The following is a 22386-nucleotide window of genomic DNA, read 5'->3' on the forward strand; positions in this document are numbered from 1 at the left end:
CGTCGTGATATACATACGCTATTACGGGTTAAGTTTACTAATTACGCCTCAACCTTATTCCAACCTGTTTCTCCACTCTATCCGATGTCGATATTTTAAAAGCGACAAGGCTTAAGTTCGGGTATATCGCCGTGGATTATTCTTAGTCATGAATGTACCCATCTAAGGAAATAATAATCAATCCCTGGGGCAAGTATAATTCAGTCGTCCCGAAACAAGAACCAAGGATTACATTTGGTCTCTTATATACGAAGATACATTCGGAGAAATTATAGCTACCAGTTGCTACTGGTCCAGTCCGCTCGGAATGCTTGCTGCAATAAATAACTACTGAGGATGCTTCCCGCTTCAGTCTCAAAAATGTGATGGAAGAAAATAAGGTGCGAGGGTCAATCCAATCATCATTTCTGTTTCTAGACGTCTAACTTTGTTCATGCTCAGCTGTCGATTTTGTTTTGAGTCAATATACAACATTAGAGTTTGATGTTAATCTGAGCGGCCACTAGATTCGCTTCCTCAGCCGCCCACAGACTCACTCAACGGCTTGAGTCAGGATTGGAATCGTTAGAGGGGTTGATCTAATATAACATACTCAAGTTTTGCTTTGGGGGCATTCCTCCATTGTGCCACATCCGCCCCACCCACGAAGATGATGAATCTCCAACCCACCGTCTTATTTCCTAATCACACACAAGGAACGAGAGATCTAACTCATGATGTAGATGTCAGCCTTTCATGTGTAGTAAAATATTGAACGCACTGCAAAGTCATTTTTCAAGGTTATTTTGGTCATCTGGGAACTACACTCCGCTTCATGAACATCCATTTTTCATGGTGAGCAGAAACAACAACTTCCTGATTGTTTCATGTTTTCTAACCGTGCAACATCAATCAGTTAGGCCGAGCCATACGCAGTACTCTGTACGAACTTGAATCGTTGGTTTTTAGGCAAATATACTAGTAGCCAAGAAACTCCGATCGCTACTAATTCCATCAATTCTACTGAGTTGCCGCAGTTGCATCGCCCTCAGCAATGCCAGATTCTCTTGTAATCAATCATTTGGCGTATGCTCCTTCAATGTAAGTAGCTAGCTGATCCATTCATCGTTTTGCGAATAGTTTGGCGTGAGCATCTACTCACATTCTGCTCTGAGATTTAAGTTCTTCACAAGCTAGCGCCACCACTTACAACAGTTGGTGGAATGCACGGTCTTTTGATACGATTTCCCTTGGAGAAGGAAATGATCGTCGTGGCCTCCACAATTCTCTATCGTACTCAGCAGGATCTAAAAATCAAAATGACTCGCCGTGGTGCCTTATCATTTTCTCCAGTTTAAATCAGCTCATTTTCAAGTCACCTTTATTTTGTATTTATATTTTCCAGGGGATATAGGTTTACTGCGTATAAATCCCGCGTCAAAGGCCAGCACATTACCGCGAAGTTTTCTAGTCTATACCACGGAGAAATTATGAGACTTTAAGTTTCGGACATTCTTGCTCTATCAAGCTAACAAACCTACGTCAATTGGATACATCCACTGCAATCTGCCAAGGATTCGAGAAACAGAACTAAAACTCGTAGCTATGAGGAAATAAGTAGCAAAATCCGGTAATTATCCGCATTGTCGGGATGAGCATACCGGACCGTATCTTCACATGTTTATATTACTAGGCCTTATATGCTAGTTTCTGCATATATATTCTCCGGCGAACGGCTTAGGATTGAATGTTTAACTCTCTGCGGCGTTTACTTTTTATGTTTCGTTATATGAAGCGAATAATTGAGGTGAATCCTATATTAGTTACCTCCGAGGATTAACCAAAACTTTTGTCTCGATGAGGCAAGGCAAGTGGTGAACAAGTTTACATGCATACATGGAGTAGATCTGTCGCAGTTGCAACCCAGAAATAGAAATCCGGGCAGAGGCTTCTTTCTTGCATCTGACATCCATCCTTTGTGGATAGACTCGTACTGTTGTTGCTTAGTGCTTTGCAAGCTTGGATCTTCTTGTGACCATAGCGTATAAAATAATCCAGTGATGAAATACTTAGACCCTTATACCACTCCATCCATTTCCCTTCTAATAACTAGGTAATGTACTCGTATCCTACGCTATTTGTTTTGATCGTTTGCTACCACCTTCCCAATAAACCCTAGTGGCTTGAGTCAGCACTTGCACGGCTAGAACAACATCCAGGATAGACAAAGACGTGTTCTCCTCAACATCCTCCCCAACTGTTATCTGAACCACGGAAAATAAATCCTAGGGCAGGGTATGGACGGCAGTACCAACCGAAGGAAATACACAATCCATTGTCTATCCCATCGTCTTGACTACCTCTTCTGTGGGTTTTCTTCTTATCTTCCCTTCCCTCGCCACATAAACTTGTTCAAGACCGTCCCTTTAACCCAAAAAGGAAGGTCATAAAAGACGTTTTTTTTCTAATGGCTGGTGGGCTAGATTGTTTCATAGCCGAAATTTTGAATTTTTACTCTCTAGTGGGGCTGATGAAATTGCTGGTGGTTAATGTATTTAGGGCGAACTGACATGGCAGTTGCTGGCAGCAATCCACTGTAAAAGGATGAGTGAGTGCAAAGCCGTCATGTTGCTTGAGCAAAAAGAGGGAAGTGTAGTATAGGATATTAATCAACTTACGATCCTAGGAATATGCGGGGCCGAGAAAACATGGCAGGGGCAGTGACGCAAGAAATGGGAATATCAGCTTGTCTAACGTCCCGTTCTTCAACTAATGCCTGCTAGTAGTTCTGATCCTCGACGGACATATTCGCATCTGACAGATATAAATTTCGGAGTTCACGCACCATTACTGAAGCCTTCCTTGAACACATCAATGTTACATTTTCGAAATTCTTACTCTTATATATTTACTGCCTCCGGGGAATTTACGCTCAAAGGGTCCACATTAATTAATCCACAGGCCCTGAAAGAAAAGCAAGAACTGCATTTTTCCATGGGCTGCCTCCTTCAAATACATCCCCCTGGTATCCTATTTCACTGATGTCCCATGTTTAGTATTATATCTGGACGCCTTGAAAAACTTTGATAGCCATCCATCATGACCCACACAATACTCTCCAAATCAATTCACATCCATCGGCACCAGCAACATGTCAAATGGTCCAAACAAATCTCTCCAACTCAAACCATTAATTCGGGTGACATAGTCCACTTCGACGCCATGGATGGAAGCAATGGTCAGATAACCAAGACTTCCACGGAGAGCGCACTGAGCACTTTCGACATTGCGCTTGCTGACCCCGCCGTGGGTCCTGTCTTTGTCAGAGGCGCGGAGCCAGGAGATGTCCTGGAGGTCGAGATTCTCGACCTGAAAACCACGGATTGGGGCTGGACTGCAATATTTCCTAACTTCGGCCTACTATCGGATGAGTTTCCCAACGGGGTGCTGAAGATCTGGCACTTGGACCCTGATCAGCCATACGCGCTTTTCAAAGAAGGCATCCAGATCCCCAAAAGGCCTTTCTTGGGTATTATGGGCGTTGCTCCTGGCGCGGACGGAGAATTTTCCATGATCCCGCCACTGAATACGGGTGGAAATATCGACTGCCGGTATCTCACCGTGGGTTCCAAACTGTACCTCCCCGTCCAAACGCCAGGTGCATTATTCAGCTGTGGCGATGGGCATATAGCACAGGGCGATGGAGAGGTTTGCGGCACCGCAATTGAAACTCCCCTAAAAGCTAGTCTGCGACTCTCAATCCTCAAGAACCAGCCATGGATCACGGCGCCGCAGTTCCAAACTCCCCCGCGAACGGGGGGTACACACGACGCCGATGAGACTCTGCAGGTGGATAAGGGAGAGTATGCGACTATGGGGATTGATACAGACCTGCTCGAGGCGGCAAGGAAGGCGACTCGAAATCTCATCGAGTGGCTAGTCAGGACTAAGGAGTTAACACCGGAAGAAGCATATATGCTGGCAAGCGTGGCAGGGAACCTCAAAATTGTCGAGATTGTGGATATGCCGAACTACGCTGTCGCGATGTCTCTTCCTTTAAACATCTTTGTATAGAGTGTACATGTTGATGTATTTGATAAAATCAACTTGATGATTCTGAGCGTCTGCTTTCATACCATCGCCGCTTTTCCTGGAAAGGATTTACTACTAGTATTTTATTTTAACGACAATGAAAAGAATAAGCTGATATGATTCCGGGTTCTAGTTGAACGTGGTTAGAAATTTTTGATTCTCCATTTCTACCCATGTCCAACCTTTTTCTAACCACGCTCAACTCGGGTCCATATATGACTCAACATGAATAATGCGTGGAACGAACGTTAGTTTGTATAGTGAAATAAATCATTCTTCCTTACCTGCCTATTTAGGTAACTGAGAATCCTCCTGTCGAGTACGAGATTTTATTTTTTCCCCCCCCTCTCCCCAGGACAATCCCCACTTCTCGGCTGTTACCGTCTCGTTCTCGATATCGATTGTAACCCGCATATGATATATTTCAATTGCGCCGCTAATCGGGCTAATTGCAACCGAGGTGCAATCTTGGGCACGCAATCTTGAATAACGCCATCGTTTTCCGCAAAGCGAGCAGAAAAAATAACGTCCACCGATGTAAACGTCAAGTGCAGAAACAAATCGCGAATAGAAAGCGTTTGCCACAGGGCACGTGAAAATTTCTTTCTTTCTTTCTTTCTTTTCTTTTATTTATATGCCGAATTGTATGTGTTTGTAGAGCGCTTCGAATACATCCTATAAGGAACATTCCGGTGTAGACATTTGTCCCAGAGGAGACAAACGATTAACAAAAGACGAGCATAGAGAACCAAGGAAAAGAATAAAAGTATATATAGCTGTACTCTTATAGATGTAGATAAGGCTTTTCCAGAGAAGTTGATGAAAAAATTGGTAAACGGGTTAGAAAAAGAACTACTCGGTGTCACTCTATTTTATCCACATACGCAACAGGACCATCGTAGACTTTCCGTCCATGAATCAAATATTGAAGCCCGGCGAAAATCACGACAACCCCAAACACGAGAACTGACCAATTCATACTGACGGCCGTGGGATAGTTATTGTTCGGGAAGAATGTGAACACAATCGCGAAGCTAAGGTACAAGAATGAGATAATATTCACGGGAAGTCCGCAGGCGCCTAGGCTGAAGCGTGCTGGCGGTATCTCCTTCCACTGCAATCTGCGGTAGATAAAGCAACCGATACAGACGAGGTACGACATGAAAAGCGACGCGATTGTGAGGGAGGCGATCGCGTTAAATGCTTCCGTTGAGCCGATATTGATGAGCGAAAGTAGAATCGTTATAACCGTTGAGGCTAGAATGGAGTTAACGGGGACCTTGGATTTTGGGTGCACACGGGCGAAGAATTGAGAGAACGGAAGCGCGTTATCACGGGCAAACGCAAAGGTTTGTCGTGACACTGTAGCTAAAACACTGATGGCGGCGCATGCCTCCATAACGACCAGGAGGCTGCCTAGGCTGGTGGTTGCGGCCTTGGAACCTGTCGCGTTCAAGAAGGCGGTAATGAACGAAAATCCGGATTCGGCTTTAATGACCTCGTGCAGATCTCCCATGGTGAAGAGGTAGGTGATAAGCATGATGAAGCCAAGGGAGCCATTTATAAGGGCAGTGGAAATCATGCACCATGGTACAACCTTTGAAGCATCTTTGATTTCCTCAGCTGAAGCAATTTGTTAGCTCGTTTGATTCTATACAAGTTTGTTCAGGAGCAAGGGGAGGAATTTACCAATATGGGTAGCGGCATCGGGGCCTTGGAGACAGCCATACGAAAATCAAATCAGTATATACTGCGGCAACACGTCCAATTCAAACATATTTTCTAGGCTTACCAAGAAATGAGAAGATGGGGCTTATTTGACCGACAAGGCAGGCCAACCCTAAAGTAGGCCATCCAGCTGTATTTGTGAATTGAGTAAAAACGTCTTTCGTCGGTGTTCGTTCCGCCATCACCCACAATGGTATCATTGTCGCAAAAAAACCGAATACGTGGAGAATAAGAATCAATCCTTCCAAACTGGGGAGATGACTCGCCATGTGCGTGTTGATGAACGTGGTTGCAAGAGCAATAGCAGCAGTAAAGAGCGTACCGTGCCATCTCTCTGCAGCATATCCGGGTTGGTTCAACTGTATCAGGCTCTGCATGAGTGTTCCGCAGAGGAAGCATACGCTGGCGAAGGCAGCCTGCCATCCCAAGACCGAGAGCCAGCCTATGAATACCCCCCCGATTAGTATACAGAGTTGGAATGTCACTCGTCGTCAAACTTACCAGTCGCATAACTGAGAAACTTTTGATATGATCTTCCACCAAACTCACTGGCCCAATGGTATTGGCCGCCAGATGTAGGAGAACTAAACATCAAAAACTTGTTGGTATTGTAAGTTGCAAAATATGGGGAAATCGCTCAGGCAAGGAACCTACATCGAGGCCATTTCAGCCATAGATGCTACAGACGTGAAAAATCCGATAAAGGACCCGATATAAATGTACACAGATCCCGCCAGGCCACCATTACTCAGCCCGAGAGTCGAAGTCCTGGGTATAATATATCAGCACACGGATGCTTTTCGAACGAGAATTCGGGAACTCAAAACATTCGAGGAACTCGTACAAAAGAATGGACTCCCATGTCGCCATAAGCGTGCACGTAAACCCAAGCGTCGACAAAAACCGGAAGTTTCTCTGTGCGAAATGTTAACCAAGGGTTCCTCATGTATACGCGCTGGGAAATTGTTCCATGAAATAATATGAATATGTTTTTGCAAAGTATAGCACGAAGAACTCGCCTTGAATTGCTGGTCTTTTCCAAGACGAGCCATGTCGGCCTGGTCCTGATTCGTCGCTTCATCCGCGGAGCTCATGCTAACTCCCACCCTGGCTTTATTATTTTCGAATATTTGGCTTTCCATGATGCGCCCACGTCTCTCATCCAAAGCTTCCTTTCCTTATTTATTGTTTTATATAGATGGGGACGGAATACGCCAAGCGTCAAAGGAACAACCTAACGGTGACCACGTCTATCGCAGGCGCAAACGCAACGTTCTAAACAAGAGCAAGCGACGTTGGTGGTCAGTCTTTCCTGCAGAAATGAACGTGGTGGATCAAGGAAAGTGAAAGCTTTGGTCAAAACCGTATCCAAAAATACTCATTTTTCATTGCAGCTCTCGCCGAAGAGAGGGGGAAGAGAGGAATAAATATCGACAACAAAAAGGAAAGCTGGGGAAGAACTACACAACGTTCTCCAGTGGCGACCCGCTCATGCAGAACGACCTGACGCTGCTACTCCCTTGAACCCTGCACAAAGTGGCTACCCGGGGCATGGATTTGCTCTGGTGACTGGGAATATTTGGTGAACATTCGAAACTCATTTACGTAGGAATATAGATCCCTTCTCGGTTCTGATGTATGCCTATTCAAGAAGGAGGATAAGGTCAACCGCGTCCTCCAGAAAGTTGGATGCTCAGTTAGTGCTCCAGCATCCAGCCTTAATACAAGTGGGTTTCAGTGAGGGAACGAGTTCGTCGTCTGTATGTTTAGCGTGCCATCCATGGATAAGATGGAAACGCTCCGTGGAGCAAATATTTCGCTAGCTGCTCCAGGCGATGGCAGGCATGTCAAGAAGTTGTGCTCCTTGCCAACCAACCAAATGCGCAGAGGCGGCAAAGCAAAAAGGGGCTGGTGCAGATCGAGAGTTGAGTCCCAATCCCACGCCAAGCGCCGAACCATTCAGCGCAGCCAGACCATATGTTGGCTCGGTGGCCGAAACTTAATCGCCCCGGATTCTAGAAGGGGACCAAACGCCGATGATTTGCCAAGTTGCTCAATGCTCAGGGTGTCTCGGGCGTCTGGGCTGTCTCATCCTTCTCCTGGAAAGTACTACGGCGTAAGTTAGGAGTTGTGCGGGGTTGGGCGGTGATGTGATATGCCAATGAAAATAATTACCATACCATTCACGTCCCCATAAGTCCCCTCAGGCCTGAGCTTCATGCCGTGGCGCTATTAGCCCCGGCACTACATCCAGGCTGAATCCTCGGTTGGAAGCGCTCACGCAGAAGAGAGATTGGTCGGGCCGAAGCGATCTAAGGTCGATGGGGAAGGTCCTCGACACTGGAGAGCCCTTCGGTACTCTGGACCAAGCATACGGACAGGAATTCCGGTTACTGGCGGAAGGCGCTGCGATCAGAGGGGACAGCGTTGTATCTACAAAGCCTAAAGTTCCAAGCACAAGAAAGACTTAAACAGGAATTCACAGAGTGGAGATAGAGTTTAATCTCGCAGGACACAAACCACCACGGAGCACCAGCAGGCATAGCTGTGTAGAAGGCAATCTGTACCGATCTTTGTTCTGATGTGTCGAGTGGCAATAGAGCAATAGACTTTACAGAGAGTACCTGGCTTCGTGTTTATTTAACCACAAACCTCCTGATTGATATATTGTTTCCTCCAATAAGATCATAGACCCACCGCGCTTTCAATGGAATATGCCAGGCCCCTGACCAATTTCAACCCAACCACCTGGGCATCTTGATTTAGCCCCAATAGGTATACTCTTGCAGAATGGTTTTACAGATGCCCAAAGAAGAAGAGCGCGCTAAAGCTGAATTATCATGTGAGAGTCAGAGATATGCCGCGTCTGCTGCATCGTGTTGCCGCGGCGAGATTCACTGAGCAAAGCAGTGTGATCTTCAGGTCCATGGTCCCAACAGAAAAACCTGGTGTGTTTTCAGTTTCCCTTTCCAATTGATGGAGTAAATAAATAAATCATATACACGCTATCTCCCGCGACTGAAACGGATGGTGGGGGTGGAGCGGAGAGGGCAGTCCGAAATGCTCGAAAAATTCCTCTTGTTTGCCAGAGATCTGGATGTTGCGCTGAAACGACTTGTATAAGGTTTCATTCCAACTTTGGTAGCGAAGAACCCTCAATCCCCACGTGGTGGTGGTACCTTGGCCCTTTCTCAGGAGAATAGTGGAGTCGCTTAAAGTCCCTGGCGTTATGAGTTATGTTCAACCCTAGCCGTCCACCTTCGATCCGGTCCGAAATCGAACAACGAGAAACCCTAGCTCGGGCCTCCGAAATACAAATCGCACAGTTCAAAGTTTTATATCAATCAGCGCGCATTTCTGAAATGCAAGCCATGGTGGTTTGAAGGTTTTTTTGGCAAAATTTCGCCATATATGATGCAAATCCAGACTAGCTTGATGATGTTCTTTGCATGACTCGCTAGGACAGTAGTAGTTTGTTTTCATGCAAGTTAGCTCGATTTTAGTATCAGCAAGGGTATGCAACTTGAACCTGATAACCACCTGAAGAAAGCGGGATTCCTACGCAGTATGTATCGCCATAAATAATGAATCAACGGCATCAATCAGCTCCTAGGTGGAGAAAATAAACGGACGGTCCGAGATAAAAAGGATTTCCCGTGCGACAAGCCGAAGGGACGATGTGCGATGGAAAAAATATCACGTGTCGGTTGTACTGTACATTACTTTGGAACTTTCTGGTTGGCTGACTATCCCCCAATCCTTTTACCCCACTTCCAGCGAAATATAAACCAATGAGACCCCAATAAACAGCAGACTTCAAACTGAGAAAGGTAGTGATAGCTGGTATGACTTGGCACAAGCTCCGATCTGGGGTGATGGGTGCCGATGTGGAGCACCGGGCGGGGGTTTTCCGTCCGACTTTCAGCAAAGTTGCACATCTCCAAGCATCCTGCAACAGCCCGTTCAAAAGTCCTTTGATGCTTCGATTTCCATAATAATGAAGTGTGTGCATCTTTCCCCCCCCGTAATATGCCCAGAATGCCACGAGCGAGCATCTGGGGGACTATCACCTGAAATTCGGGATTGTACTTTCTTGTCTGTTCATTGTAGCTGGCTGGAGCTAGCGTTTGCTGGTGGCAACTCCCCTGTCTTGCTTATTTAGTAAAGTGCAAGACCCTGAATTTGAATGCCTCTTGGACGACACACCATAGTTCCATTCACAATCGATGGCGTCAGACACTTGGGGCCCTCATCATATCACCGACAATGATCGTGGTCCTTTGGTCACGATCATTGCGAGTCTAATGATGGTGTACATGGTATTTTGTTTCCTTGCAAGAATACTCACGCGAACCACAATCAATGGGCCATTTGGTTCTGACGATTGGGTCATCACAGCCGGCACGGTGAGCAATCATATTTCATATTTTCAAGCTTCTCACTCTTTTGTCGCCACCCGTTTGGTATCGGTCGATGATAAGAAGTAACTGATATGATGTTGGCTTTTTTGAGGTCAGGCAGTCGCAATTATACATTCGAGCGCCAAATTGGTAGAAGTTCGTGATGGCTTTGGAAAGCGGCTATCGGATTTGGAAGACCAAGATATTCTCAACATTCAAAAGGTAACGAGTCTTATACAGCAGTACAGGTTCGAATTGCGCTTTCTGATCCATTCAATTTAGGCTGCGTACGCCGGCGATATATTTTACGTCCTTGGGTTGATGTTGTCGAAAGCCGGCACATTTATGCTCATCGCCCGCCTCACAAAATATACAAGGCTTGCTAGTGTGGCATATGCGGGTTTCATCCTGACAATTGTATGGGGTGTTGCAGTAGCTTTGGCAGTCTGCTTTAGATGCAAGGTCCCAAGTCCTTGGACTCAAATGGATTTGAGATGCTTCCAAGCGGTACGTTGTTCTTCGATAATGAATCCGTGTTGGCTCGAAATCGTTAACCCAAGCTTAGTATCCCACCTGGGTTGGCGTTGAAACTTCCGGGATTGGAGTGGAACTCCTGCTGGCACTGCTTCCAGCGTATATTGCCTGGGGTTTACACGTGCAATTGAAATCGAAATTAGTGCTTTTTTTGGCTTTTTCATTCCGGCTCCCGTGAGTATTTTGGCCGGTGGAACAGGCATATTTGATAACTCCAGGGGGTAGTAATGCTAATTTTGATGAAGTGTGATCATAGTTGCTGCATTGCGCATTTTCTATCTCCGAAAACAAAACATGTTGGGTGACCCGTTTTTCTATGGGGTAGACCCCTCTGTTTGCATGGAGATCGAACTGCATTATGGCCTCATCGCTGCGACGATCGCATGTCTCAAGCCATTCGTTAAGTCATTCAACACGGGATATTTGGGTCGCCTAGAAATCATTCCGGATGCTTTCAGAGACACAATACCTTTACAGAATTATAAGCCCCCGACAATGTCGGGGGGGAGGGATAACCCGTCCATTGGGGAAGGTGGCGCTCTTTCCATAGAAACGACATCGGGGAACATAGAAACTATAACTGACACCAGAAGTATGTAATTAGCAATAAATATCACGGATAAACCTCTTTTCACACGGACAATTCCTTGATGTCTTGTGCCATTTCGGGCACATAGGTATAAATGGATGCCTGTGACGAAGCCACTGGATATATACATATTTTGACCAGATAAAGCGGTAAATATTGCTTCAGCGTCACAGCAACGGAATTAAGGGACTTTGAGATTTATCTCTTCACTCCTCAATTTTTAGCAAGGTCGACGGCAAATAGATGAGCTCCCGGTGGTGGGAAGAAGTTGCCAAGCGCGGTTGATGGAGGGTGCTGGTGGTACGCGACATCGACACTGCATTGCACCGGAGCCTTGTTTCCGAATGCATCTTTAACACAATCGATTAGGGTGAGGACTGGGGTTAGCTAGAGTGTTAGAACATGAGAAAAGTGGGAAAAAAGACCGCCGACACTCGATGAAAAGGGGAAGGTAACGAATATTTTAGTGGGGGGATGCTGAGGCTCAAAAATTTGCCAAGAACCCCGGAGCCCTGAACCTCCGTGCGGAATCCGATAATGAGTTACGGGCTCACCTACAACTAAACGGTTACCTGGTTCAAGTTCTCAACCACGGTGCTGGGCTGAATTTCGAGATTAATTGAACTGGATAGATGATCTACAGAATCCCTATGCAGTGTAAATTCCCATTTACCTTGAGTGGTGCGGGTAGCTAGGCTCTTCAAACCACATCTTCAATCGCTCGCTCCTACATCCTACGACTTCAATGACGCAGTCAATTCCCCTCGGGCACTGTCCTGCTTTCCGTTCGTTAATCTCTAAACCCACGAATATCAGATCTTTCTCTTCTCGATCAATTCCTTGCGTTTCTCTGCAGCGACGAACTGCCCTCGTGGCGCACTCCGCGCACTATTGCCGCTACAGATATTTTCATTCCTGCGAAAACCCTCGACGCCTTCCGAACATCTCTATCCCTTTTTCCCGTTTCTACCATTCTGATTTCCACCCTACCCCAGAGCCGCCAGCGGACACATACACTCCTGAACAATCCGCAATTCTCTCTGCGGCCGTAAACCATATTCCTGAGGTTGGATTTACAACCCGTTCGCTTACCCTGGGGGCTCGAGATGCAGGATACTTGGACGTGTCATTGCAGCTATTTCCGGATGGCGGAGAGATGAACCTGATAACATACTGGTTGAGAAGTCGAAGGGGTATGTTAAGGCAGAAAACTAAGAGCGGAGAGCTTTTTGGCATGTCTGGAGCCGGAGAAATTGGCGGATTAAGCGTGGAGGAGAAGGTACTGATATTGATATTGGAAAGATTAAAGATGAACGAGGAGATAATTGAGCATTGGCAGGATGTGAGTGTTTTCTTCATAGTCTCTACACTTCTGCTACTCTGCAAATTTTGATGCCACTACATTGGTGTGTTTTGACTAACATGACGACCAAAAACAGGCGCTAGCAACCATGTCTTTACCCTTTAATCTTGCTCCGTCAATCTCCGAGCTATCTGCGCTCTCCTCTGACATCCTCTATCTGGCCAACGACCACTCCGTGGACTCCTCATGGTACACAAAGCGACTCTCTGTCGCGACTGTTTACGCCAGCGCCGACGTATTTATGACAGAAGATACCTCCCCCGGATTCTCTGCAACCAAGGAATTTGTTGAGCGGCAACTCAGCGATGTCAACCTTGTTACGAGGACTCTGAGCGACGCTAAGCGGTACTTGGGGTTTGTTGCAGGTAGTGTTGTTGGAGTGGGCAGGAGTTGGGGAATGAAAATATGATAGGCCTATATAGAGATGTATTCTTGTAACTGAGTGGGGAAGGGCGGTGGATAAATGTGGTGTTAAAGTTCGCGGAAAGATGTATAGTTAATTTTGATGTAGGATAAGAGCGTTATTCGGAGCTTCTCAGCAGGAACTTTCATTCTTGTTGCTTTGTACTGTACGTTGGAGACAACAGAGGTAACAGAGAACGGCGGGGTTCAACAAGGGATCTCAGGACCGCTACTGGGGCCTTTTGTATACTTCATTTACAGAGGGACGAAATAACCAAGGCGGAGAACGTTAGTTATTCGGTTGAGTGAAGAATTTCCGTCTCGTTGCGGGTAAAATTTATGGTTTCTCTACTAATGGATATAACCACGAAGGAAAGGCAAATAAATTGGCGCAACTGCAACACTAAAAGGCTTAAATGCAATCGGCGGAGAAGGACTCAACCCCACTTTCTGACTACTCTGCATCGTCATCGATACATGGCATGAAGTTCCCGCGGCGTTTATGGAGATGTGAATATTCCGTACTTGCCGACCCCTTGATATCCACTGGTAACTTCCTATGCATCTTTTCTGTTATTTTCGATTTATGACCTTCAAATCTGCGCAGTTTCTTGACTTTGGAGAACAAGCCCTCGAACTGGCCTCTGATGCCGATGAACTCCTTGTACGCGCGATATGTGAGGTCGGAAGTCCATGGAGCTCCACTGACAAGAGCAGTCTTCTCCGAAGTTCTGCTCAGCAGCCGCTTCCTTTTATTTTGATCCGCTATCTCATTAAGCAGTTCCATTGTCCGGGAAGATATTGTAGCTCCATTATCTTCCATCTCCTTCAAAAGAATATTCACAAGCGGAAGGTCATTGTGGACACGCCAATGGTAGGATATTAATTCGTTAAAAATCTCTGTGTCTGACGCGAGCAGGCGGGCGATGCGCCCACGAGCTTTGATAGCAGCATGCATCTGTATTGTTATTTCCGACATAGGAAAATGAGTGTGAAGTAGCCGGAGAGCATAGAGGAGTGTTGCGGGAAAAGTGTGCAAAACAAAAGGCTTCCGCGGGATACCGACGGGGATATCCAGAGGGTCGCTGAATCGCGAATCGTGGAGGCTGGGTGCTTCTGATGCCATTTCGGTTTTCATGTGACACTTTCGAGATAGGCGCCTATCCAATCGGCTGGGGCGTTTTGTTATAGCCTCATTATGGGGCATGGTAGCAGTTATGACTTCATCTTCAACAGAGAAAAGTTTCAGCATTGCGAATATGCGCTCTTCGCACACCCTCCAGATTCCGATGTCGCCCCTGCCGCTTGATATACAGGCGTCCAGCTCTGTAGTGATTTGCTTGATCGCCCGGTTTCCCAGTTCCTTAGCGAGTTTACCAGGCCCGAATGCCCCCATGCCAGATACTAGTTCATCCTTATCACCAGCCGCAAACCCATATACTTTCCCTTGATATCGAAGAGTTTGTTCTCCAACTTTATTGCGATCTGGCACGTCAACCTCATGCCAATTTTCTGGGATGTCTTCCGGTCTCCGATTTGCTTTCTCAAAAGGAATATAGATCGCTTTTTCTAATGGTGTCTCTCCGATTGTTTGTACGCCGAGAGACTCTTTGGCGCTGTCACCCGGCACGGTCGTTTCTTGCCAAGTTTTAGGCTTAGCTTGTCTACTAGCAGACATTCTCGCGAGAGGCACAGATTTGCCGGACCTAGCATTTGGCATCTTGATCTGTGACCCATAATCACTGTCGCGCGCAAAGGCCTTACGAGCCCTGTCAGGGGATTCATCGACTGGGTCCGACTGATCAAAACGACGACTGTCTTCCAATGCCACCCTAGCTTTTCGTATCTCCGGTTTCCCTCTCGCGTTCTTCTGGGCAGGTGGCACCATACCGGCCAATACATCACCGTCCGAACAGGAAAACATCGAGGATCGCTTTACTTGAGCTCGCACCTCCGAAAAACGAGAACCTGTAAGCGAGACATCGAGTTTGGAATCCGAAGAGGATTTCAAAGTATCGATAGCCGAAGAAAGCAGGTCCCAATCTCGCTCTTTCTCACTGCTATTTCCAGAGTTAGACTGTGAAGGAAGATCGGTGAACTGATTGGGGGAAGCGTTCCGCGATGAGTTGTCCGTTGAACTAGGAGCGGACCATTTGTCAAGCTCTGGGAGAACGCATTCGCCATTAGGATGCTTAAATTGAACGGTGCGTGACTGATATAATCTCCTGGAAGCGGGACAGGAAGAGGGCTGTGAAAACAGGAGCGGCAACGATTTATAACGCAGCGCTGGTCGCAGCGCTGGTCCCATCATAGCCCGAGTGTGATACAGAAACGAAAGTAAAATGCCATCGTTCTGATACGCCCCGAATCCCCGACGTAGGTTACCAACCATGGCAATAGATCCGAATCTGCCGCAACTAATCAATCTCTTCTTGTTCCCTTGTGAGCTTCTGTCGAAATTGAACAACGTCCGCGGTTGCCGTTACCACGTGGAAATTTACGCTATTCCTAAAAAAGAATAAATGGCTTTGATCATGTGATGTCGCGACTTCCGACGCGATTGAATTGAACTGGGAGCCAAAAATCCCGGCGTCGCAAATCAGCCACCCAACATTGAGGGAAGTGGTGTCTGCAACAAGGTCTGATAAAACCACTGAGACCGCTGTTCGACTCCTTCCTCATATTCTTCTTCCTGTAATGCCCGTCACCATGCCTCATACAGATTCCGTCCCAGAGCTATCCGATTTCGAGAAACAGCGCGCAGCCAATATCGCAGAGCGCGATGCGCTTTTGAAAAAACTTACTCAGGAAGCTCAATCCTCTGGATTATTTACCAAAGGACCTTCTACTAAATCCTCCAGGCTATCCACACAGTCGACTAAGAAGAAATCGACTCCACGCATCAAGAAGGAGAATGAGACTCCCGTCCCACGAAGAACCTCATCACGACTTGCTGGATTGACGGCTGATAGCGAGATTGCAAAACGAAAAGCTGAGGAGCAATATGAAGCTCAAAAGGCTGTTGTGCAGGCAAAAAGAATGCGGGTTTCCGGGGATCTTAATGTAGGAGATATAATTGTTGGAGGCCAGAAATGGAATGGGTCATTGTTGTTTGGGGGGGAGGATGCAGCTCCACCACGTTATGTGCGGACCTTTGGCGAGGAAGATATCAAAAAAACGACAGATAAGGAGCTGAAATCCTTGAGGGAAAGGATGAGTGGCTTGAATCTTTGGGAGCCATGGGAGCCAAATCGTGAGTGTGTTGCCGTCAGTGGAATATTACCATTTAGCCCAAAGATATTAACAATGACACGACACAGGGTTGAAAATAACACCGGAAAGAATATATTCAATGGCCTTTCATCCTACTGAGACTAAACCTTTAGTATTCGCCGGTGATAAGCTAGGCAACTTGGGCATTTTTGATGCTTCACAAACGCGCCCTGTTGCGGTGAAAACTGAAGGCGACGAAGACGAAGACGAAGATGATCCTGATCCCGAAATCACGATCATAAAGCCTCACGCCAGGGTTATTAGCGCTATGTGCTTGCACCCTTCTACCCCATCCAAACTTTACACAGCCAGCTACGACGGTTCCATTCGAGCCTTGGATCTTGAGAAATCCGTCACCACCGAAGCCTACGCACCAGCCTCGAAGTCAGACGAAGAAGCAGTGTCCAGCATAGACATGGCGCCTGGCGACCCACACCTTCTATACTTTACGACACTCGAGGGCTTTTTTTTCCGGCACGACACGCGAATGTCGGGAAACGGGCATCCATTTTACGATAAAAACATGAAGAGGAGTAGTACAGACATCTTTCAGCTGTCAGAGAAGAAAATCGGTGGATTCTCCCTCTGTCCCTCACAGCCACACCTTTTTGCAACTGCCAGCTTAGACCGCTTCATGCGTCTATGGGATATTCGGCATCTGTCCAGGAAGAGCCCTGTCCCGATTGGCGAGCATGAGAGTAAGTTGTCCGTCTCGCATGCGGCGTTCAACAGTGCGGGCCAGGTCGCTACCACTTCGTACGATAATACTGTTAAAATCCACGATTTCGGAACCAAGGGTTTCCGTTCATGGAAACCAGGACATACGTTAAGCGATGATGACATGAACCCTACCACGACCCTCAGACATAACTGTCAGACCGGACGATGGGTTACCATGTAAGTTACACTCCCTTGTCATATTTCACTCGAGATGTTGAATTTTCTTCAAACTAGCATGTTATTCTTTCTCCAATACTCTCTTGAAGTTATGTAACATGCAACAACTCTATCCACAGACTAACTCTAATTCTCTCCAGTCTCAAACCACAATGGCAAGCCTCTCCACAATCAAGCAGCATACAACGCTTTTGCGTCGGAAATATGAACCGTTTCGTAGACATCTACTCCGCCGCAGGTGACCAATTGGCCCAGCTCGGGGGTGAAGGGCTAATAACTGCTGTCCCTGCAGTTGCCGTATTCCACCCAACTATGGACTGGGTTGTGGGTGGTACTGCGAGTGGCAAAGTTTGCCTGTGGATGTAAGATGAATGAAGGGGAACGAGGATGTCCAGGCAGCAGAGCGCGGAAGTAGAACACCAGAAAAAGGCAAAGGAATATGCCATCCTTCGGTTTATTTTTTGCAATATCTTGAGGTTATCTCTAGTTGATTCATATCTATGTCGCCACATGTCTCATTTAAATCTAGCATAAACCAAACGGACAAAGTCAAATACAAAGCTCGAATAAATTTACACATAAATATTTTTGTCATATGGCGTAAGTGTGTATTGTATGTTCATCCCGAGGCAAAGCTGCCACCAAACACCACAATGGGCGATTTCCCGTTCCTGCGAAATCTCATTTAATCAGCAATAGGTCCAATCCAAATCAGCCCAGGGAGAAACCATTCCTTTCATCTCGAGTTTCGTCACTAAATCTCCGCTTCTTGATAGGGACAAGTATAGGTCCTGACTCAAGTATATCAGAGGAAAGGTCTGCTGCCCTTTTGGGGTTGTCCAAATTTAAATACAAATCATTCCTATCTGATAAGCCACAAGGAGTTGCGGTGTTGCCAGGGTTTGCTGTTACTGATTCCGATCGAGAACTCCAGGCTGTTAGGGTTGAAGTGGCAGTACTCTTGTTTCGCTGAATATCAGAGGCACAGTCAAGTGGGATTGGGGTTGGGGTTGGGGTTGGTGTTGGTGTTGCAGTGCTGTTATCAAAATCATTTTCATTAGGAGTTTTCGATTGTAAAATGGGAAATTCCCACAGCGGAATCGTTTGCAGTGCCGCTTCCGTTTTGGGACCCGAGGTTTCTTCTTCAGGATTTTCGACGGATTCCGCGGCCGGATCGCTGATGGGCTTGCTATATTCCTCCTTGAGCTTTTCTAGAACAACCTGAATGTTATGAGACACTTGGATATCATTCCTGGGCGCTGTTTTGCGAATGTTCTCAAGAACTGCGTTTCTCACAACCAAGCCTAAAGCCAAAGCAACTTGTCTGGCGACGCTATTACCTACAACTTTCCATTGCTGAGCTGGTGAGCCTACCAAAACCTCATTGTCTGGGAAGCCTTGGGCTCTTCGAGCTTCCATCACACTCATCACTCTATCCTCTTCCCAGTGAAGCCATCTCCCTGTGAACTTGCAAAATGGGGATGGGAATGTGGTAACAGTTGGCATTAACAAATGCGGATGCACCCGACTCCATGCTCTTTGGCAGTTGCGTTGGCGCGCATTGTCTTCTTCCGGGGAAAAGAATCCCCTAGCTACCGCGTCACGTAATCCTTGAAGCCTTGGAGCCTTCGGTATACTGTTGATTAAATGTTGATTGGAAATAGACTCAAACCGTACAGGCCGATGGTCAGGGTGGCTAATGGGAGTTATTCTTGCCCTCCCGATTTTTGGGAGATCCTTTACGGATTCGGAAATTGGCAAGAAGTCAAAAACAGGGACTTCCCAATGTCTCTTTCCAAAAGGGAGGCCATTGGGAGCTTCACCTAAGGACTTTTGCGTTGTCTTCGGCGGATGAGAATGAGTGAGAGGAGGATGTGCAGGTAGTTGTAGTCCAGGTGCAGCAATGACTATGAAAAGTCTGGACCGGCTCTGCGGAGCTCCAAAGCTCCAAGCGTCCAAATTAAGAATTCTAACTTGGTAGCCCATACCAACAAATGTGCATAACAGTTGACATAATGGGCTTCTCTCATGTGTCCGATTTGACATAGCTATCACATTCTCCAAGATTGCGTACTGCGGTCGGTAGAAATCGACGTATGAAGCCACAGATGCTATCATGGATGAGTTTTGCATGGATACTGCGCTTTCTTTGCGGCCATTCACACTAGAGTACCCCTGACAGGGACTCCCGGCTGAAATAAACCCCACATCGCCTAGCTTGGCAACCAAATTACTAGCTTTGGCTTCTCCCTGCAAGGCTTGGAGGAGGAAATCATTGACAGAGCCGAGGAATAAGTGTATCTTTTCCGGATTATCATGATTCGCCCGATATGTAAGCATGGGAACATGGCTCCATTCCACCGCCCATTTATTTTCAATTGCACCCCCTTCTTGGAGGCCCCTATCAAAACTCCCTCCGCCACTAAATATGTTGAGTGCCCGAAGTTTGCGAAAACCGGTGTCCTCAGAATAATTAGGACCTTCTTTGAATCCCACTGGTGGATGTTGTAAAGAAACAAGCTCAGGTCCGTTTTCAGAGTTGATCTCCTGCGCAGTGATATAAAAGGCATCGCCAGTTCCGTCTCGGCTATACGGCACTGGAATAGAACCATCCCGTTTTTGCTCCTCAGTATAGAACCTGACCTGGCACAGTCTTTCAATCTGATCTACATCAATACTTCGAGTCCGATTGGTATAGACAAGCTCATTCGGGCGACAACTAGTATCGTTGTAATCTCGTCCACGGCGGGGAAGTACTCGCACATTCACTAATCCAGATTCGCAGAATTCCAAAATTTCCACTGGCTCGAGATATACTTGATCGGAGTTTGATTTATTCGAGCTTTCAACAAGGACGGTATCGCCAATTGAGAACTCCGGTTTTGATGTGGGTTTTCGACATTGGCAATTGAAATGCTCTTCTTTTAGAGAAGTGAAAGATTCATCCTCCGAGAAATATGTCTGTCGAATGAAAAACTTTGCCCCTTCCTCCGCTTGACAGGAATAAAAAGTCACATTGACCTTTTCAACAATCTCAGAAGTATCAATGACACTATCGTGACAGTTGCAATGATCGGACAAAAAGAGTTCATTTGCATGAGGGTACGTCATATCTGCGCACACAGTCTCGGAAGGCCGATACAGCCAAATTAGACTTAATCTCGGTGAGCGCTTCTCACGGGGATGCACATCCTGAACCACAGCATACCACAAGTCTTCCGTGCCCTTCCAACGCGTCTGATGATCCCTTCGGATGGCAATGACATCCTTTGGACGAACCGCTACAGCCCCATCGAGACCAACAGCACATTCCGAGGCCATCTTCTTCACTTCGTTTCCTTTCCGTAGAAAGCCAAGCTCTTGCAGCCGTGACTTGTGATTTGCTGATACCTGAGGATCAAGCTCCACGGAAGTAAGGCAATTTGCCCACACCATGTTTTTGAAACATTTATATACGTATGGCGTGACAACAGTCCGCTTTGCTTTTTGCGGTTGCATTTGGAGAACATGGTCGTCCTGAGTAACACCAAGCTCAGCCCAAAGTGGATGAGAGCAGTAAGTAGGGTCCAAATCCCATGCTTGCTTCTCGAGAAAATTGGAGTAGGAATTGATAGCGTGTCTAAAGTCGAGACTTTTGTATTCAGCCATCCATTGTACAAAAGACGGATCCGGCCCGTGCAGGTCCTTAAGCCAGGAGGAAAAGTCGTTTTTAAAGTGGCGTAACGTGACATTCTCATGATGTTGGAGGTAGTCAATGAAAAACTTTGCAAGATTAGCAAGCCAGCAAAATGATTGATGGTAGTCTTTATATTCTACGGCGGGCGTGCCCAATTGATACCATAGGTCTCCGAGCGATGTAGATGCGCCGTAAATCGACTGGATCCACATATCTTTCCCGACATGATGCTGCTCGATGTCTCCATATCCTCCAATTGACACAAAGCGGAATGGCACTTTTTCCAGGTACAGTCCCTGGCTCCCCGGCACTTTCAGCACCCCATCAAAGAAAAATTTGACAGTCTGCTTTCCAAACCTTCCAGCCACCTGATCGAGTGAAACCATGCCATAGGGGGCCGGCGAGTCCTCGGGCGACGCGTAGATCACGAAGTCATCCAATTGAAGACTAATAAATTCGCTCTCCTCATAAGTCTGCTTATCGATTCCTGACTCATTGATCAACGTCTCTACTGCTTGACTTTCAGTAGACTTCGGTTGAGTCGATTGATGACCGTGGTAGGATGACTGTGGATATGTCAGTGGTGGTAGCGAAATACCAGCCAATTCCTCGATCGGGCTGCCATGACCTTTGGCAGTTTCAGAGAGCTGAGTTGTTTGTTCGAAATTCAGTTCCTGTTGCTGTTGGGAGACGATATCTAGATCTAGATCTATTTTAAGATCTTCTGAACCCGTCGAATCAACCATTTCATCATATCATAGGATGAAGAACACGGCTAAAAAATACATATTAGTTTTGCGCCGTCGATCCCTCTTTCTGCTCCGGACAAAGACACATCACACATCACGTACATGCTGGGTTGGAGGAATTGACGGATGTGCGATCAGAAGAAAAAGAGAGGAACAAAGATAGACGGTAAAATGGACCATTGCGGGCTCAATGACCTCGAGATTTGGAAAAAGGAAAGTTCTCTCAACGAAGTGGTTGTGCCGCGTCGCCCTCGCGTTTTATCAACCAAACGGTAATACGGGGGTGTGTTATCGCCATGAACCAATCAGCTGCGTAGTATAACCAACCAACTAGCTTAGAGATGGCTTAGTCATTCCATTATCTGCCAATCCGCTGCTAAGTTATGATTAGTTAGTGTGTAGTATAGTGACCCCTGAGGATTTGACCATTCTTTTGATCCTATAACTAGGAAGCATTTGGTTATTTTTGACTGTTCTGGAGGAGAAATGGACGGTTTCTAATCATTCTACAAGAGAATTCGAGTTATTCTGGAACCACTCCGCCACTCCCACGCTGAATGCTACAGAGTTCGACCCAGGAACAAACTCAATCTCGTGGAAAGGCCACAAAATCACTCAGCCTGTTCCGCACCGCTCACCCACTGAATACTTAACACATCCACACACACTTGCGTATGCCTGTTTTCCCGACCTTTGCTGTACTC

At 46.6% G+C, this 22386-nt stretch overlaps 8 protein-coding genes across 8 annotated transcripts; 5 read left to right on the forward strand and 3 right to left on the reverse strand.

Annotated features, from left to right (window-relative positions):
* Positions 1 to 3078: 3078 nt before the first annotated feature.
* Positions 3079 to 4074, forward strand: HCBG_02639 (acetamidase/formamidase; the record flags this gene model as incomplete). The annotated part of the gene is made up of 1 exon (XM_045429688.1): positions 3079 to 4074. One exon carries the CDS (start codon positions 3079 to 3081, stop codon positions 4051 to 4053), a length of 975 nt encoding a protein of 324 aa, XP_045289583.1.
* A 769-nt stretch (positions 4075 to 4843) lies between these two features.
* On the reverse strand, positions 4844 to 7108 carry HCBG_02640 (amino acid permease; the record flags this gene model as incomplete). The annotated part of the gene is made up of 7 exons (XM_045429689.1): positions 4844 to 5694; positions 5761 to 5784; positions 5864 to 6241; positions 6301 to 6383; positions 6454 to 6567; positions 6644 to 6714; positions 6819 to 7108. 5 exons carry the CDS (start codon positions 6471 to 6473, stop codon positions 4934 to 4936), a joined length of 1266 nt encoding a protein of 421 aa, XP_045289584.1.
* A 480-nt stretch (positions 7109 to 7588) lies between these two features.
* HCBG_02641 (uncharacterized protein) lies at positions 7589 to 8270 on the forward strand (the record flags this gene model as incomplete). Its single annotated transcript, XM_045429690.1, has 2 exons — positions 7589 to 7915; positions 8085 to 8270. The coding sequence occupies 2 exons, from the start codon at positions 7589 to 7591 to the stop codon at positions 8268 to 8270; spliced, it is 513 nt and encodes a 170-aa protein (XP_045289585.1).
* Positions 8271 to 10025: 1755 nt separating this feature from the next.
* HCBG_02642 (uncharacterized protein) lies at positions 10026 to 11333 on the forward strand (the record flags this gene model as incomplete). The annotated part of the gene is made up of 4 exons (XM_045429691.1): positions 10026 to 10205; positions 10317 to 10421; positions 10765 to 10846; positions 10990 to 11333. 4 exons carry the CDS (start codon positions 10026 to 10028, stop codon positions 11331 to 11333), a joined length of 711 nt encoding a protein of 236 aa, XP_045289586.1.
* Positions 11334 to 11724: 391 nt separating this feature from the next.
* On the forward strand, positions 11725 to 13380 carry HCBG_02643 (ubiquinone biosynthesis protein COQ9; the record flags this gene model as incomplete). The annotated part of the gene is made up of 6 exons (XM_045429692.1): positions 11725 to 11733; positions 11790 to 11916; positions 12318 to 12664; positions 12762 to 13039; positions 13197 to 13254; positions 13282 to 13380. The coding sequence occupies 6 exons, from the start codon at positions 11725 to 11727 to the stop codon at positions 13378 to 13380; spliced, it is 918 nt and encodes a 305-aa protein (XP_045289587.1).
* Positions 13381 to 13452: 72 nt separating this feature from the next.
* HCBG_02644 (uncharacterized protein) lies at positions 13453 to 15518 on the reverse strand (the record flags this gene model as incomplete). Its single annotated transcript, XM_045429693.1, has 1 exon — positions 13453 to 15518. The coding sequence occupies one exon, from the start codon at positions 15477 to 15479 to the stop codon at positions 13542 to 13544; it is 1938 nt and encodes a 645-aa protein (XP_045289588.1).
* A 278-nt stretch (positions 15519 to 15796) lies between these two features.
* HCBG_02645 (WD domain-containing protein) lies at positions 15797 to 17833 on the forward strand (the record flags this gene model as incomplete). Its single annotated transcript, XM_045429694.1, has 3 exons — positions 15797 to 16340; positions 16408 to 17257; positions 17398 to 17833. The coding sequence occupies 3 exons, from the start codon at positions 15797 to 15799 to the stop codon at positions 17621 to 17623; spliced, it is 1620 nt and encodes a 539-aa protein (XP_045289589.1).
* Positions 17834 to 17968: 135 nt separating this feature from the next.
* HCBG_02646 (DNA methyltransferase Dim-2) lies at positions 17969 to 21798 on the reverse strand (the record flags this gene model as incomplete). The annotated part of the gene is made up of 2 exons (XM_045429695.1): positions 17969 to 21708; positions 21785 to 21798. One exon carries the CDS (start codon positions 21677 to 21679, stop codon positions 17969 to 17971), a length of 3711 nt encoding a protein of 1236 aa, XP_045289590.1.
* Between the last annotated feature and the right edge of the window lie 588 nt (positions 21799 to 22386).

Source organism: Histoplasma capsulatum (assembly GCF_000150115.1).
Source record: "Histoplasma capsulatum G186AR genomic scaffold supercont2.3, whole genome shotgun sequence".
Lineage (NCBI taxonomy): Eukaryota > Fungi > Ascomycota > Eurotiomycetes > Onygenales > Ajellomycetaceae > Histoplasma > Histoplasma capsulatum.